The sequence below is a fragment of the Lutra lutra genome, chromosome 14, assembly GCF_902655055.1.
Source record: "Lutra lutra chromosome 14, mLutLut1.2, whole genome shotgun sequence".
Taxonomy (NCBI): domain Eukaryota; kingdom Metazoa; phylum Chordata; class Mammalia; order Carnivora; family Mustelidae; genus Lutra; species Lutra lutra.
The window spans coordinates 42964141-42981834 of record NC_062291.1 but is presented as its reverse complement, the minus strand read 5'-3'; the positions used below and the strand labels follow the sequence as shown (position 1 = coordinate 42981834).

The following is a 17694-nucleotide window of genomic DNA, read 5'->3' as shown; positions in this document are numbered from 1 at the left end:
GTCCATTTTTAATACTAATACTTTGCATTTTTTCTTATAGTAAGCACTTGATAATTATTTGCATTTTTTCTTATAGTAAGCACTTGATAATTATTTGCTGAATGAATGGGTGAATAGATAAATGATACAATTAAATTTATAAATATCATCACAATAACCACATTTACATATCAAGTATTAATATCTATGTTATATAAGAGAAAAATCTGAAGTTCGACAAAAGTCAAACAAACAAAGAATTATTAATTTGGATTTCAAGTTTAGGTCTTCTCAATTTTACTAACTTTAACTCCCGAGATCCCTCCATTTTAGCACCATGATGTATATCAAACCAATGGAATTTTTTTTTTTTAATTTTTTATTTTACTTATGAAATCAACTCAGAAAAGTATGTTCAATTCTTAATGTAATTATCTATGAACATAACAATAATAATAACAATAATAATAGTTCCTGAATAGAATAATAATTCTGTGGAAGGCATCCTAGTGCTTTTAAAAATATACCATTCACAGCAACTACTTTCACAAGAAATAATTTAATTTTGTAAAGGGAAACGTTTATAAGGTTCATATTCCAAACTGATTGATACTAAAATGTATACAAAGCAGGCATCATGCAAAAGGATAAGAAATTAGAGCAGACAATAATAAAGCTAACATTTTTAAGCCATCACTATTATTTTCATTTATTGAGTGTTTGCCTTCTTATAGACATTGTGCTAAGCAATTTACATGTGCAGTAAAATAAGAACTATTTTACAGATACGAAAATTGAGAAATAGAGCAAACAAAACTAGAAGCCAAACCCAACCTTTGTATGATTCCAGAGCTGCACTTAACATCAATTGCCTTCCCAATAAGTAGTTAGGTCTTTCATTTTGAGCCATTACTTAGTGAAAAATCAACAAAAACACTTTTTACTATTAACAGCATCTGATAATGAGACATTTCGATTATAATCAGATGGCGAAGGAGAACACTATACACATTATGAAACTAAGCTGTTTCTAGATATTTAAGGAGCAAATTGTTTAGTCTTACCCATGAATTCAATCCCCAAGTGGTCTGCTACACCAAAGTCAGCATGTGAGGAAGAGAAACAGAAAAAGAGAAAAGATTAGAAAAAAATCCCACATGGAATTCAATGCTTCTAAGACTGACCTTTCAACCCAAAGAATATGTCTTTATTTTAGCAACCATTTTTTGAGACAGATAATTTACAGATTGCCCACAATTAGGGGTGCTCTGAACACTGACTCATATTTCCCAATGGCCTGGAGCTATAGATGAAATAATATTGCATCAATTTCTAAGTAAGCTAAGTAAAAATTTGGCAAAACGGAAAAGAAAAAAAAAAAAAAACAGGAAAGAAAAAGAAAAAAAAGTTCCCACAAGGAATATCTGGTACTAAAGTTATTTTCAGAACTCACGATATTTTATATATTTATATTTATATATTTATATATTTGTATTTATATATATATATATTATATTTATATGTAGTTACTTGGTCAATATAAATTAATCTGGACCTCTATGTTAATCATACGCCAGTAAAGAACTTCCTCATGAAACCTTAACCAGGCCCTCTTCACTTTCACAAAAATGAAATGTTAGATGATAAACTTATGGTTCAGTGAGACTAAAGTCTTACACTGTCTCCTATGAAGCAGATCCAGGGCACAAATCCAGTCTGTCTAACCCATCAGTCTTAGGATGGTTAAACTTGGCAGTGCTTCCTATCAAAAATGCATGACAGATATATCCACGTCTGTTTCCCGTACATGTGGACAGCTGACCATTTTGACCCACTAATGCTAATGTCTGTCTGTGGTCCCAGTGATAAACTGAGCCTGGCTATACTCAGGCACTCAATCACAGAGGTTTATTTAAATGTTGCTTTCTTAGGGCACGTGGGTGGCTCACTTGGTTAAGCAGCTGCCTTTGGCTCAGGTCAGGATCCCAGGATCCTGGGATTGAGCCCCACATCAGGCTCCTTGCTCAGCAGGGAGTTTGCTTCTCCCTCTCCCTCTCTTCTTCCTCTCTCTCTCTCTCTAGTGCTCATTCTTGCTCTCTCTCAAGTAAATAAATAAAATCTTTAAAAAATGGTGCTTTCTTTAAATCATTCGGTTATTCACTCCCTCACTTTTAACCTCACTTATTATTTAATGATGGTTTTTACTGCAGTAATATATTTCTTAAATGAGAATACATGAAAAACAAGTATTGCTACAATTGTATTTGTTTCTAAGACTAATTACTGGGCTTCCTTTTTTGAGTTTTCTATTTAGCAAAGAAGCTTTTCTTTTTAGAAAATATGCATTTAGTTATCTTGACTATTTTAATATCTTTCCTATTTGTAAATAATTCATTTTTTAATTTTATAGTGGCAAAGTATATACAACATGAAACTTGTCATTTTAACCATTTTAAATACACAATTTAGTGGCATTAATTACGTTCATAATCCTGTACAACCATCACCACTGTATTTCCAAAATTTTCCCATCACTCCGAAGATAAACTGTACCCACAAAGCAATAATTTCTCATTTCCTTCTCCCCCAACCCCCAGTAACCTCCAATCTACTTTCTGTATTTATAAATTTGCCCACAAGTAGTTCATTTATAAGGTAAATAATCGAGACATGTCTTTTATAGAAAAAAAAGATGATAACTTTTTTTTTTTAAGTTGATGCATTAGTTTCTCTCCATGGCATTTTTTGATTACTCACTATATACTATGATAGATACCAAGCACACTTTAATGAACAGACAGAATTTTTGTTCTCCAGTGATTCAGAAATCAGAGGGACCCCATAGACACAAAGAGCTATTAATTCTTTGTAATGGTGCTATCATGGAAGACCAGGATGCGTGCATTAGCAGGAGAGGCCAATGACCCATAAGCTTGCTCTTGGAAGAAACAATACGCCATGTGAAAGAACAGGATTGTAGAGAAGTTGCAAGACCATGTTTGGTTTTGTGCGAATAAGCCTTCCTGATGGTATGCACTTGGGGCCCTGGAGGGAAAGCAGAGCTGCGTACGGTATTTACACACAGGGATTTCAGTGAGATTATCCTTCATGAAACTAAAGGGAAGAAAAAAAATAAGATTTGGAGTAAAAAACAAAACAAAACAAATAAACAACAACAACAAAAACTTTCGCCAACAATCAGAAAAGATGTGCAGGAAAGAAGTCAGGAGAAGAAAGTATATAGAAATCTGGGAACAGAACATGATGTCCATGGTACAACTGGGCAGTTAGAAAGCCATTAGCCCCTCAGCCTGAACAAGAATTCTCTAGGGGAGCTGAGGTGACTCAGAAGTGGCTTTTTGTCTGTGGTTTGTTTTGCCAGCAAATAGAACCAACAGTCACTCTTCATTCTTTCCCACAGCCTTGCCTGCTTCACTTCCAGATGTGATGGGGGATCTGGAGAATCAGGCTTTGTGAGGCTGGAGGCTACACCAAGAAGTGAGTGGCATGCTTGGTACATTGGAGAGCGATCTGAAGTTCTTATACCACAATTAATTCAGGACCAGTAGAAGAGACAAACCAGAATTTGAAATTTATCTAAACACCGAAAGGTAAGGAGAATTCTTCTTTTTTTCTTTTTTTTTTTTTTTTTAGAATTTATTTATTTATTTGACACACACAGAGAGAGAACACAAGCAGGGAGAGCAGCAGGCAGAGGGAGAGGGAGAAGCAGGCTCCCCGTTGAGCAGGGAGCCCGATGCAAGACTCGGTCTCAGGACCCTGAGATCATGACCCGGGCCAAAGACAGATGCTTAACCGACTGAGCCACCCAGGCACTAGAAAGGCAAGCAGAATTCTTATAAGGAAAGGATATCGGTCTTCTCGTAGCATAGCAGAAAAGTTACATCTAATTATTAGAGTTGTAATTCTCAGAAATACTATCAAGCAAGGTGGCATTTATATTCTTGAATTTTTTTAAAGGCAATATTTTTTAATCTTTATAATGAAATTCATGAGAACTGACACGACTGAAACATATAAATAAAAAGATTATTTAAAATCTCTCTCATGTTTGTGTACACACACACAACAGACACATACTTCCATCATTTTAGTAAAGTGCTAAAAACCATGATCATTATTACAGGTCTAAAGCAACCGATAGGCTTTGTTTTACACAAAAGGATCAATGAAAATCCATGAAGAACGTGACAAGAGAGCAATTAATTTTGTCTACTGAGTCATATACAGAACATAAAGCATAATATTTCTCATAACCTTTCACCAGTTCTTTGTGTTTTTGTTTGTTTGTTTTGTTTTGTTTTAAGAAAGGAGAAAAGGGGAGGTGAGGGAGGGTAGGAGGGAAATGGAGAGAGCATGGCCATGGAGCCTGACATGGGGCTTGATCTCAGGACCCTGAGATTATGACCTGAGCTGAAATCAAGAGTGGGATGCTTAACTGACTGAGCCACCCAGGTGCCCTTCACTGGCTATTTCTTAAAGCAAACAGCTTTCCTGGGGATATTCAGGCCTGCATGAAATCATCAAGAGGGATATGATGAGAATTAATTAATTAATTTTTCAGTTATTCATTCAGTCAACAAAGTTACATGCCAAGAATTACACAGATATTGGAGTGGAATAGGAGGGACATAGCTTAAGCAAAAACAGTTTGATTTCCCCTATGGTATATACTAGAATGTGCCATTTCTATCTTCTTAACAGCTTAACTTTATTCTGTTCTTCCCTCCCTTCGCCTGTGTCACCCATCCCTCCAGCTCCCTCCCGTTTGGCAAACACCAAGTTTGTTTTCTGTATTTATGAGTCTGTTTCTGTTTGTTCAATTGTTTCATTTTGTATAAATTCCGCATGTAAGTGAAATCATACAGTATTTGTCTTTCTTTGTCTTATTTCATGTAGCATAATGCCCTCTAGGTCCATCCGTGTTGTTGCAAATGACAATATCTCATTCATTTTTTTATGGCTGAGTGATATTAACTTTTTATGGCTGTGTTTGATTAGCTCTTATATGTAAAAAATTGTGGTTCTTCTGGGATATTCACCCCTTTTGACAATATCATAGTGGCTAACATTTACTGAGCATTTATTATTGCCAGGAACTGCTTTAAATCTCGCCTTGCAGACCCTGTCAGTATCCTCGTGTTACACATGAGGAACAGAGACATGGAGATGGGCCCCAACTCCCCTCCACTGCATTGTTGTAAGTGGAGGAGATGGAATTCAAACTTAGCAGCTTGACTCTCTGTCACCACTTACATATATATACCCAGGGTTTGCATTTGCCCTCCCTGCGAAGAAAAAGCATTCTTTTACAAAGGTAGCAGGTAATAAAATGTTCAGGGAGGAGTTATTGAATCCACTTAAAAGAACAAATTATTTTCATGTATCCTCAGGCACTGGAGAAACAAGGCTTATTTACTCGCTTACCCTCGTTGATTGATCAAGTGCCAAATACAAGCTAGGTGGTCCAAGGAACCAAACCGGCAACTCATTAATATTTCTTCACTGGTTACTAGGGAGATCTCTTCATGATGAGGCTGGTCTAACTGAAGTGATTTGCTTGAATATACAGCAAGTTTATATAAAAAGTTGAGTCTGAATATGTGCCAAACATTGAACCAAACAATCTCATAATTGGTAACAGATTTAACAAATGACAGCAGCCCTGCTGCAGATCCAGTATATCCTTTCTTTTTAAAGATTTATTTATTTGAGAGAGAGAGAGAGAGCATGTGTGTGGGCGGAGGGCAGGAGGGAGAGAGAATCCCAACCAGACTCCCCGCTGAGCACAGAACCCAGCACAGGGCTCCGTCTCATGACCCTGAGATCATGACCTAAGCCACAATCAAGAGTGGGACGCTCACCTGCCTGAGGCACACAGGCGCCCCCTAGAGCTGAAATACTGAGATTTGAGGGTAAGGCCGGTAACATGAGGGACAAATTTTATATTTGTAAAAGTCAAAAACTCCTGGAAATTCAAGGCCACGTTTCCAAAGTGTCCCTGGTTCCCTGTGCGTGAGCAGTTTTAAGTTTTTTTTTTTTTTGTACGTGGATGGACAGATGGAGGCTACCAACAATGTCCTCAGGGTGGACAGGGTGAGGAAGAGAAAACAATCCTTAACTTGCTTCCAATCCCAGGGCGAGATGAGACAAGATGCTACCCAATTTGTGATAAGTGATAAGACACTCACTGCAGTGCAGCCCTGGGACAGTTGCACATGAATGTAGGTTTCAGCATCACGTCTGTGTTACAAGTGTACTGAACAAGGCAATTCTATCACAGCACAATCCCATTTGTGATGCTTTAAAACCCTGTCCCATGAGATGTGGAAAAACGGGCCACATGAAAATACTGTTCTGGCTTTTAAAAAGTTAGAATACTGGCTTAAAGTGCAACAGGTTTCTGTACTGCAGGGATGTCTAACGGCCTTCACGTGTGCTGAAACTCTTCTGGCGGTGGTTCAGGAGGCAGTAGTTCCCACCTGGATGTAAACAACCACTGGGTCATGAAGCCCCCTGTGGAATTAATGCCTATGGCACCTACCCTGGGAAATAGATGCCACGTGAGTGTCCAGGAGAACAGCCACCCAACTATAAACTATGTCAGCAGCAAATGTTTTTTTCTTGAGAGCAGAACTGAAACCTGTCACTGCATAGAGTCCGCCCCCAGATCCTTGTCAAATGGCTTTTCACTGGTGACACGTTAGGAAGAAATAGTCCATCTCAGCTGAGAAGACTAAATTGGATTTGTGAAGATGGTAAGCTGGGTCTTGAATACCTGCTGACCCCTAACACCTGGCTTATAATTTTCTAGTAGTTTCTAGAATTGCTGTAAAGAGACGTAATTGCCTCACGCTTCAACAGTGAATGTATTCTGCTTGCTCCTAGATAAGATCATGGATATGGTTAAGAGATGCGGTATGTCGAGACATCGGTATGCATGTTCCAGTTTATTATGGCAAGATAGACAAAGTAGGAAAGGCTGGGATAGACTTGAAGGTTTCTGGTTAGGACAACAGGGGGGCTGAGGGGAGACCAGATGGTGGTTGCTGAGGGGGGCTTCAGCCTGGAAGCAACACTTGGGATCTAAAGAATATAGATATATTTCAAAAAGAGTCAGGGGTCAAAGGATAGGGGATTAGGGTTCACCACAGGCTACCAGAGCATATAACTGTGACATTAGGGGGAAATGACACTTGGCAGTCACTAAGAGAATGCATAACTGGAGGGAGAGTAGCAGCCTGACCTGAATCTTTCAGGCCTGAGTTCCTACAGTGGGGAGGGAGGAGAGCAGGCAAGGATGTGAGCACAGGGCTGGTGGGTGAGGCAGGATAGTCCCTCTCTAGATACTGTTGTCGTAAAAGGAGAGGGATATTCTTATAGTATCCTTTTTTCCAGCTACTTAATGCAACTTGGGAGGTGAATTGCAGGTCAGATTCCAAACTCTATGCTCCCTTTGCTAAAGTATGCTACCTTGTTAAATATGGGTTTTTATCAGCACTATATATTTGATTTTAAAATTAACACGTGTTCAAAAATAGAGTTTAGAAAGCAAAACACCATATGAATACGAAATTAACACCTCTCTTACTACCTCCTTAAAGTACATCCTGTTAATTTTTTGTGCTTTTTCTAGTCTTTCTTCTGTGCATGCAAAATAAAGGTAAGGCCAATTTTACACAAAATCACCATGTGTTCTGTGCCTGGATCAGTGGACATCCCGTGGCCATTTTAGCTCCATAACCCCAATGCTCCTCTCCCCTCCATCGTATCAGAATTGACAGTTTTTTCTACTGTTGAGAGTAAACCCTGACATTATTACTGTGGCCAGCCTCACACCAGACAGGTCATCAATCATGGAGAAGCAAAACCACTTTTTCACAAAAGTACACACCCTGTGTTCTCCTTTCCATGGGCCTGTTATAAACATGGTCTCTTGATTTTTCTTCTCCAAAGCTCTAGTGCTGATTCCTGTTAAACAGAGACAACTTTATTTCATAGCTTCTACTCATCCTCTAAATAGCAAATCCCCTTTGTAGCAAAGACAACCAGGGAGACGGGGCCACAGGTTGATGCCGTGCAAACTCAAGGTGAGCATTCTGCTTCGTAGGGTGAAATATCGAAACAGGATTACAGCAGGGGGTCATGAGGGACCATCTGCCTCAGCTGCTCCTCAGATATGAATCTTGCCTTAGTAGTCTGTGGAATTTTCTAGAGATAACACTTGGGGGTTTAGACTTAAATCTGATTCCATGTTCACAATTACTGATGGGAGAACTGGATGAGAATCAGAATGGCATAGAATTCTTCATTCAAAAAAGGAACCGCTTTTTTGATTATATAATTAATGACAGTAAATTTGCACAGCTCAATGCACTATGGGCTCCAGTTCCTGAACTCACAGTAATTCCCCCAGCATCTTCTCGTAGTTTATTGGCTTTCTCAACTCCTCTTATCTTCTCACTGTGTACTTCGACACACATTATTCACATAATTTAAAAATGAGTCTGTAAGGTAGTGCTACTGAGCCCCATTGAACAGCTGAAGAAAAATAAACTTCTGTGAAAACCTAAAGGTCATGTTTATAGGTTCCTAGATCCTTAGGGTGGAAAAGTATCTAAAATCCCAGGGTGAAGGGTGGTTGCTTCTTTTCCTCGCTGAGTTATCACGGCAGCCTCTCAGAGTCTGACATTTTATAGATGCTCAATAAATATTTATTGACTGAAATGCTATGTGGGTCAGCCCCTTTGCTCACTGCTTATGCTATTCGTATACCTTCAGAACACACCCAGCCTGTTTTCTGTCACTTTGGTTTTTGAGGATTCCAAGGAACATGACATCTCTGGTGGCAATTTTTTCAATACCGAAGAGACAATACCTAAAAATCTTTCTAGAAAATTTTCCCAAAGCAAAGGATATTTAGTTAATGTTCGCATGGGTCTATAGATCTGAACTCCAAAAATGCACAGGATATTATCTGAAAAGCTCCAACACACGTACATCTTTGTCACACGATTTCTGAATGTAACTTAGGATTCACTTGAATCATTTATCAGGAAAAAATGTGTGGTAGCTGAGAAAGTGCAATTTACAACAAGCTGCATAAGCCACGCCTCTCAGAGTTCTGATACCAACCTCAAGGGTTAGGAGTCAGTAATAGAATGCGATTCTACTTTTCTCTAAGGTAAATGTTTCGGGCTAAGGCCAAAAAGAGCACGTATGTTGGAAGCTTATTCTATAATAGAGTGAACTATAAAGTAAAACAATTAATGGTATCTCTCAGGCTATATTTGCCTCCTGAGTCTTCCAGATTTTCTGGGCATTTCCAACACACACACAGACACAGACACACACACACATACATACATTCTATATTTGGAGTTACCTCTCAGCAAATCATGAATCAACTGCAGGGAAGGGGAAAAAAAAAAAAAACAGGTAAAGTTTTTTCCCTTTATTTTACCATCTCAGTCGATGGAGGTCTTCACACAGGTGGCTATTCATTTAAGAAGTTCTTATTTTATTGTCTCTTAAAAAAAAAAAAAAAAAAAAAAAAGAAGCAATCTGATAGCCACTAGACTTACAGAGAAAAGCCTCCAAGAGAGGCTTTGCAAGAAAAGCCTTGGGGAAGCTTTTCTCCATAGCCATGCGTGACAATCATGTTCTGCACTCCTGTGCTCACCCCCTGCCTCTTTTCCATACACAAACTGAGCTCCACCTAGGGAATGAATGAAAGTGTTTGAACACAACATGCAGCAGGTGTTTGGAAGAGCTGCTATCTTTTGCTCATTTTTTTAAAAATTTTATTTATTTATTTGACAGAGAGATAGAGATCACAAGCAGGCAGAGAGGCAGGCAGAGAGAGAGGAGGAAGCAGGCTCCCCGCTGAGCAGAGAGCCCAACGCGGGGCTCCATCCCAGGACCCCAAGATCACGACCCGAGCCAAAGGCAGAGGCTCAACCCACTGAGCCACCCAGGCGCCCCTGCTCATTTTTTTTTAGACTCAGCTCAGACAATACCTCCAGTGGTGTCCTTTCCAGGAACGCTTTGCTCTTTCAATCCCATCTTGTGGTCATTTGTCCAGCAATCTCACCTCTGGACCCTGTTCCCTCTCTAGCAAGTACTAACTGCTCAAAGCATTTTTGTTGACTACATACAGAAATGAATGGATAATGAGCATCTGAGTAAACCAATCTGTTTGTTTGTTGAAATACATTTATTCATGGCGCCTAATGTTTGCTATTGTGCTTCTAAAATGATACAGAAAATCAGGCAACTGGGAAGAAAATGTGGCAACCCTATGCTTTCTATTGTTAATTATGTGTCCTTGCTTCCTTCTGACAAAATAACACATTGCAATATTGAGGAACATCTTAATTTAATATTTAATTCTGTAAGTTTTGTTTTGTTTTTAAATAAAAAGCAATGGTGTGGGAATAGTTTCGTAGCTTACCATCCTTATGCTGGATATTTCTGTTACCAAATTTAAAAGCCACATCAATTTATGCTTATAAACCCCTGAACACCTGGGAATACTTGATAATGAGCACAACAGATGACACACTTGGGCTCACTAATGGATTAATTTATTACTTTTTGCAGACTTAAAATGTAGCAATAGGATGAAATTTTTTTCCCTAAATGCATAATCAGCTGAGAGTGTTATTTGTCTCATTTAAATGCAAAGAACAATTCTTCTTTTGCTACCTGCTTCCCAAATCCATTAAGTAGTTAATAATATGAGGACTAATATAAGCTGCCTTTATTTAATAGAAATAAAGAAATAGAAATTAATCTGGCAGAGACTTCTCGAAATAATGGCTTCCCCCAGAGTAGCTGGATTATTCTTAGTAGAGTAGAAAAATCAAGGGAAGCGCCTTTATTAAAATAATGGAAGAAACTATTATCTAATTTTGCCTATAATTAGCTGGGACCTCAGTCGAATCCACGTACTTTGAAGTTCTCCCCCTTGTCATTCCACTCCCTTCTTCCAGAGACTGGATAACCATATACATATCCTAGATATTTAACAGAAATAATCATTCTGCTTGGTGTCCTGTTATTAGTGAGATTACTTTCTCAAAATGGTGTGCGGATGTCAGAAGCTGAGTATGGATGAATCTAGAAAATTTTAATTTTACATCACTTAGACATTAACAAGGCAAATGAACAGAATCTACAACATCATTCCTCTAAACGACCATCTACAAATGACATACTTGAGAGTCTGTATGACACCCTCCTGGCGCATCCAGATAACATCCTTCCTAGAGATGGTATTTTAGAGTGGAGGAAACTAAGATTTAGAGATGTGGATGAATCCGCTCAACATGGGAAGCTTCTCATTTCATTAATTCATGCTGCTGTCACCCGCAGAAAACTTTCCACCTTGCCTTGCAGGCCATGTACATCCAACATCAGTGATCCAACCCCAGCCGGCTTCTCCAGCCCTACCTTCACACTCTCTACCCAGTTCCAACGCCTCACCTCGCATGCGCCCTCTGGCGAATTCTGGAAAGCACGTTTTTTCCCATATAATGTCTCTAAATAGAGAAAGTCTTTCACAGAATTTCTTAAATGTATGTGCTCTTAAGTGTCATCATACTTTAATTATTGGAGTTCTTTGTTTACTTGCCCAGCTTCCCCCAAATGATGGTATATGACTTAATAAAGAGATGATGCTTAATTTCTTTTTATATTATAGATTCTGGGATCTTCCTGGCACAGAGAGAACATTTGATTAAATAAAGAAAAACTATACAACTGCATGGATTTTTGAAGTTTTACTCAGTGTGATTTCTGTGACTGGCAGTTCTTTTTTTTTTTTTAAATTTGTGGGGTTTTTTTAAAGATTTTATTTATTTATTTTTATTTGTTTGACAGAGAGAGAGATCACAATTAGGCAGAGAGGCAGGCAGAGAGAGGTGGGGGGAGAGGAAGCAGACCCCCTGCTGAGCAGAGAGCCTGATGCGGGGCTAGATCCCAGGACCCTGAGATCAGGGCCCGAGCCTAAGGCAGAGTCTTAACCCACTGAGCCACCCAGGGGCCCCTTGGTAGTTCTATCCTATATCCCATCCTTTATTGCTTCAGGGAGAAAAGGTCTTGGCAATAAAAAAGAAAAAAGAAAGTTTTTGCATTGCAAATTCTTGGGTCTGGAAGGAACTGAAATATAATATGTTAGATTTGATAGTACAGAGTCAGAGTCCGCTCACAGATTAGCATGTAAAAGATTTTCTAGGAAGGGGAGAGATGGAGGAAAGCCCAAAGGCCTGGGAAGTGACCTTCAGAAAGAAACTTGTACACTGCTTCAGCAAACCATGCACTTCTAATATCCACTGTTGGATTTAGAGGAAGTGAAACAGGTTCCCCAAACAGGACTGTCTTGAGATTCCTAAGTACAGCCCCCCGGAGGTACCAAGACTGAAGAGAAGCCCATGCCTACTGCTCCCCCAAAGTCAGCTTCACACTGAAGGATGGAATGCCTACAGGTTCTAGACAGATGGGCTTAGATATGCCAGGAAGGGTTATGCAGACCAATTTATTCCCTACACACCTGATGGGCACCATCACTGAAAGCTTGACATCAATGAGCTATGAAATTTGGGAAGACTATAGGATGCAGCAATGACCTCTCCAGACTGAAAACATGACAGTAATAAGGACACCTCGGCAGGTGTTAACATAGACAGGCAAGGGCATAGTGGATTCGCCCAAGCCACAGCCTCTGCCCTTCTCCAACTACACCAATGCCTGGGCCCTGCATAAGCCACGCCTCTTTCCAGAGCTCTGATACCAACCTCAAGGGTTAGGAGTCAGTAATAGACTGTGATTCTACTTTTCTCTAATTCCATGGAACTTAAAATAGAAAATGAGGAAAGTGAAATTAATATAGCTTAAATTTTGTGAAGGCTTAATCTAAGCAGAGAATCCTAAGCACACTTAACATGTCTTAATTCATTTAAAACCTACAGCAATTTTATGAAAACCTACAGCTGTTTTATCCCCACATCAGAGGTGAAACTGAGGCACGTAGAGGTTAATAAGATTCCTTAACTGGTGACCAGCAATGCTGGGATTCAAACCCAGTTTTCAAGTATTCACTGTTCAAACCCACTAGACAAATGGCCTTTTATAAACACCAGCTCCATGTTTTGTAGACAGAAATTTGTTACTTTACAAGTTTAAGAAGCTGATTGATTAACTTGTTATATTACAAAGTTAGATGCAATTACTCTGAACTCAATATTACCATGTTGTCCATAAATTTTACGCCACTTAAAAAAATTTTTTTTAAATTGGCATTTCTTGTCCTTGAAAAAAATTGGAATATAAACACAGCAATTTGTATGGTAACTAAACAAAATATTTAAGCAGCTAGGTGCAAAGGAATTTTCAGCAAATGTAGGGGGATTTCCAGCTGTTAGGCACTTATTATTGAAATGTTCTTCCATGAGCATTTGATATTATTAAACCAAACAATTTTATTTAGTGTCAAATCAGCCTGAATTTTGTTTCAATAATTTTCCTTTTTTTTAATGTTAATAGATGGAGGGTGAATCCTAGATAAAAGGTTGAAAGTCATAGGAGATTTAAATAATGACATTTTCCCCCTTGTTCAAACTGAGCCCTCTCTAGGGGAAATGAAATTCATTTGCTTATTGTAGGGACAAAAGTGTGACAACGGCTCACTAGGGTGCACAAATGTCACTCAAAGATATGGGTAAGAGGAATGAATTATGTGATGGCTGTTGACCCCATCACTCTGGAAGGTTACATAACTGCAACAAGCCAAATTCTCCTCTACACCAACTTCATCTTTTCCTCCCAGCACTAACATTCAGTTGCCTCCTTCTTAAAGTCTTCAGTGGAGACTTTTTGAAGCATCCTCCATAAATGGGCATAGATGATCCTCCTCCCTTATTTCTCCCATGTTCCTTTTTGACTATCGGTCTCCCTCTTCTTTACCTCCCTGCAGCTCTTCTAACCCAGAAGCATTCTTCTTCCTTAGGGCCATGGATTGACTGCTTCTTCTGTCTTAATACCCTTCCTCCAGATTATCAACACGATTCAATCTCTCACTGCCTTTCAATTCTAATGGTATTTTAGCAGACTTCATATTACATAAAACAGCACTTCTTATCTCCCTCACTTACTTTTATTTACTCCTTGTAATTTATTAACATAGGAAGTATTATCATATCTCTTTGGTAATTTTCTATTTCCCTCCCTGCTCCAGACTAGAATGTAAAGTTTCAGGAGGAGGGGCTTCCCCTGCATGTTAGTTTTCTCAGGCTGCCATAACAAAGTATCAGAAACCCGGTGACTTAAACAACAGGAAGTTACTGTCTCGCAGTTTCCAACAAATGAGAATCTGTTCCATGCCTTCCTGTTAACTTCTTGTGGCTGGCTGGCAATCTCTGGGCTTCCTTGGATGCATCACCCTCATTGCTGCCTTTGTCTTTACATGGTATTCTCTCTGTGTGCGTTTTTGTGTCCAAATCTTTTTTATAAGGACTTTTTTGTCATATTGGATTAGTGCCCACCTGAAGGACCTTATTTTAACTTGATTACCTCTGTAAAGACAAACTTCAAATAAGTTCATATCTTGAGGTACTGGGGTTGGGACTTTAATGTATGAATCTTGGGGACAAAACTCAACCAATTGCAACCCTATATATACAATTCTTCTTATAATTATTTATTGTCTTATCTTAATATGGTATGTGCAGATATATGTACACACACTCATCATCATCATCTTGCCATTATTCTTATAATCTTCAAATCCTGCTGGTTGGTCTCACTTTTTTCTTTTCTTTTTTTTTTTTTTAATTTTATTTATTTCACAGAGAGAGAGATCACAAGTAGGCAGAGAGGCAGGCAAGAGAGAGGGGGAATCAGGCTCCCTGCTGAGCAGAGAGCCCGGTATGGGGCTCGATTCCAGGACCCTGAGATCATGACCTGAGCCGAAGGCAGAGGCTTAACCCACTGAGCCACGCGGGCGCCCCTGGTCTCACTTTTTGCAAGGAGGCAATCTACCTTTGAATTTTTAGCAGTTCTTCATGAATTAACATTAAACAGCCTTCCTCTTCTCATTTGACTTGATATTGAAGAATAATCATTGTTTAGGAATTCTTCAAAATGAACTTTATTTGTTCCATACAAATGCATTTTTATAGATCTTTGGAAGGCAACAGCATCATCTTACTGTCATTCCCCAAATTTCAGAATGCGGATATTAAATTTCTTTGTTGCACTGAGGGCTGTATTATCTTCTCTTTCAGGTATGCTCCAAGGCTCTTTCCTTCTGAATCTTCTGACAAGTTTATCTGCTGTGTGTGTGTGTGTGTGTGTGTGTGTGTTTCTTCTGTAGTAACCATAATCCATTGGTTAGATTAAGTCTCATTAACATTCTGCTCAATCCAGGGTGCTTGTTCAGATATCGGTGAGTTCCACCACATAACTAAAAAGGTGATTTTCAATTCCCTAAGTTGTTCCGAATCCATAATCCCACCCAGGACACAAGATAAAAATGGTAGGAGAAGATTCATTTCTCTGGGGGTAATGATGAAGGACAGAACAACTATGGTGTTTCCCAGTTGGGAACTACTGAACATCTGTTTTAGCATCAGCCAAAGTACATGCTAAAATGCAAATTCTATGAGCTGTATTTTTAACAAACTCCCGCTTCAAGTTTATTAAAGTCTCAGTGTGTATATGTACATGTGCATTTGTTCATGGTAGCTTCAAAGTTTGGGTGCATTAATATTCCTTCTCAGGACTTTTTGTGGTTGGCTTTCATAGAAACATTGAAGATGACTAGAACATCTACTGTGTTGTCTTTCTCATTTCAAGCATTTCTTTTCTCCTTTTGCTAAAATATTTACACTCTTCCACATCAGTTTTTCTGTCTTGCATATTGCAAAGACCTGAGACCAATGATACATTTCCTTATTCTTTTTTTTTTTAAAGATTTTATTTATTTATTTATTTGACAGAGAGAGATCACAAGCAGGCAGAGAGGCAGGCAGAGGGAGAGAGAGAGAGAGGGAAGCAGGTTCCCCGCTGAGCAGAGAGCCCGATGCGGGACTCGATCCCAGGACCCCGAGATCATGACCTGAGCCGAAGGCAGTGGCTTAACCCACTGAGCCACCCAGGCGCCCCACATTTCCTTATTCTTTTACCGCTTTCACCTTTTCCCAGTTTATCCATTTTCCCTCTTTTATCACATATTTGTTAAAACTTTTAACGTCGATGCTCTTTATTATTATTATTATTATTATTATTATTATTATTATTTTGCTTGCTCAGGAAGGTTTGAATTCTCCTGTGTGTCTTACATGTGTAAGCACATATTGACATTTTATTCCAGCACCACAACTTATTTTGTAAATCAGCAACTCCCCATTTTCCATCACACTGTATCTGTGAAAAGGGTAATCTTTTGGCTTTATAGGGAAGACATTTATTGAGTAGGAAAATCCCAGTGGACTACTGTCCATTTGTGGCAGCAAGAGCAATGATGCAACTCCAACATCTTAATTTTATTTTCATATATCAAAGAAGAAGATAGTTAATAAGTATTGATCACCCATGAAGCCAGGTTCTGTATTAAGCACTACCACTGGTGTGTAGAAAACTCAGAACAAGCATATAACATTTAGTTGTTTTTTTTTTTTTAAGATTTTATTTATTTATTTGCCAGAAAGAGAGAGAGAGAGAGAGCTAGGACAGGCAGGCCGAGTGGCTGCAGAGGCAGAGGGAGAAGCAGGCTCCCTGCCGAGCAAGGAGCACGATGTGGGACTCAATCCCAGGACGCTGAGATCATGACCTGAGCTGAAGGCAGTTGCTTAACCAACTGAGCCACCCAGTGTCCCAACATTTAGTTTTTTAAAAATTTCCAACCTGATGAATGAAAGTAACAGGATCTGTTATTTAACACTGTCTTATTAACCCCTCATTATTCTTTTGGGGAAATAATTGCTTTGTTTCGCAAAATATATCTCACTTGGCTTTTTAGTTATTGTATCATAAATATAGTTCCTTATTGTAAATGGGGATTGCACTGGCCTTTTGGATCACAGGAGACAAAACTCTTTGCATTAGTATGTTAGAGGTTGTTGAATGTATTTATAGACATAATTACATCTTGAATTTCTCTATTTTCTAAATGAGAATCTTGAATCTCAGTGAGCATAACTGCCTAAAATCATTCACGGATAAATAATAGTGTGAACTGAAACTCAAGTTTGTGATTCCAGACATAAATAACACATGTATCAGAAGCATTAAATTACCGTAATGATGGCAAGGTCAGAACTCAAACCCAGTCTTTGGTCTCAAGAGACAACGCTTTTCCCAACAGAGGTCTCTAACACCAAGGAACTCTTTTATTCAGATGAATACACTGTGTAGCAGTGCTGTGTCAATAGGGGCTAAACAGAGAGTCCATCAGTGTGTATAATGGGCTTTAATTAGAGAAAGACACTTAAGGAAATGTTTTTTGAAGCAAACAAATGAGGCACATAAAAAGAGTCACTTAGCAGAACATATTAGCCAGCTAGCTTCTTTTATAATTTCTGCCATGGTCTGTGATTTATTTTACTTCAGTAATATGCAAAAAATGCACCTAACCTCTCAGTGGTTTATGGTATTGATGGTTTGTGTATGTATGTATGTATGTATGTATGTATG

General features: G+C 38.8%; 1 protein-coding gene across 9 annotated transcripts in view; it reads right to left on the bottom strand.

Moving 5' to 3' along the window:
* The window catches only part of NRG3 (neuregulin 3), a 1069178-nt gene that overhangs the window by 126655 nt on the left and 924829 nt on the right, over nt 1-17694 (bottom strand). For 6 of the 9 annotated variants that reach the window (XM_047703382.1, XM_047703385.1, XM_047703387.1 and 3 more), the window contains exon 4: nt 1044-1070. In XM_047703382.1, coding sequence (XP_047559338.1) covers nt 1044-1070 — 27 coding nt within the window. The remainder of the gene's footprint in view (nt 1-1043; nt 1071-17694) is intronic. The other 3 variants (XM_047703383.1, XM_047703390.1, XM_047703391.1) reach the window with 1 other exon arrangement.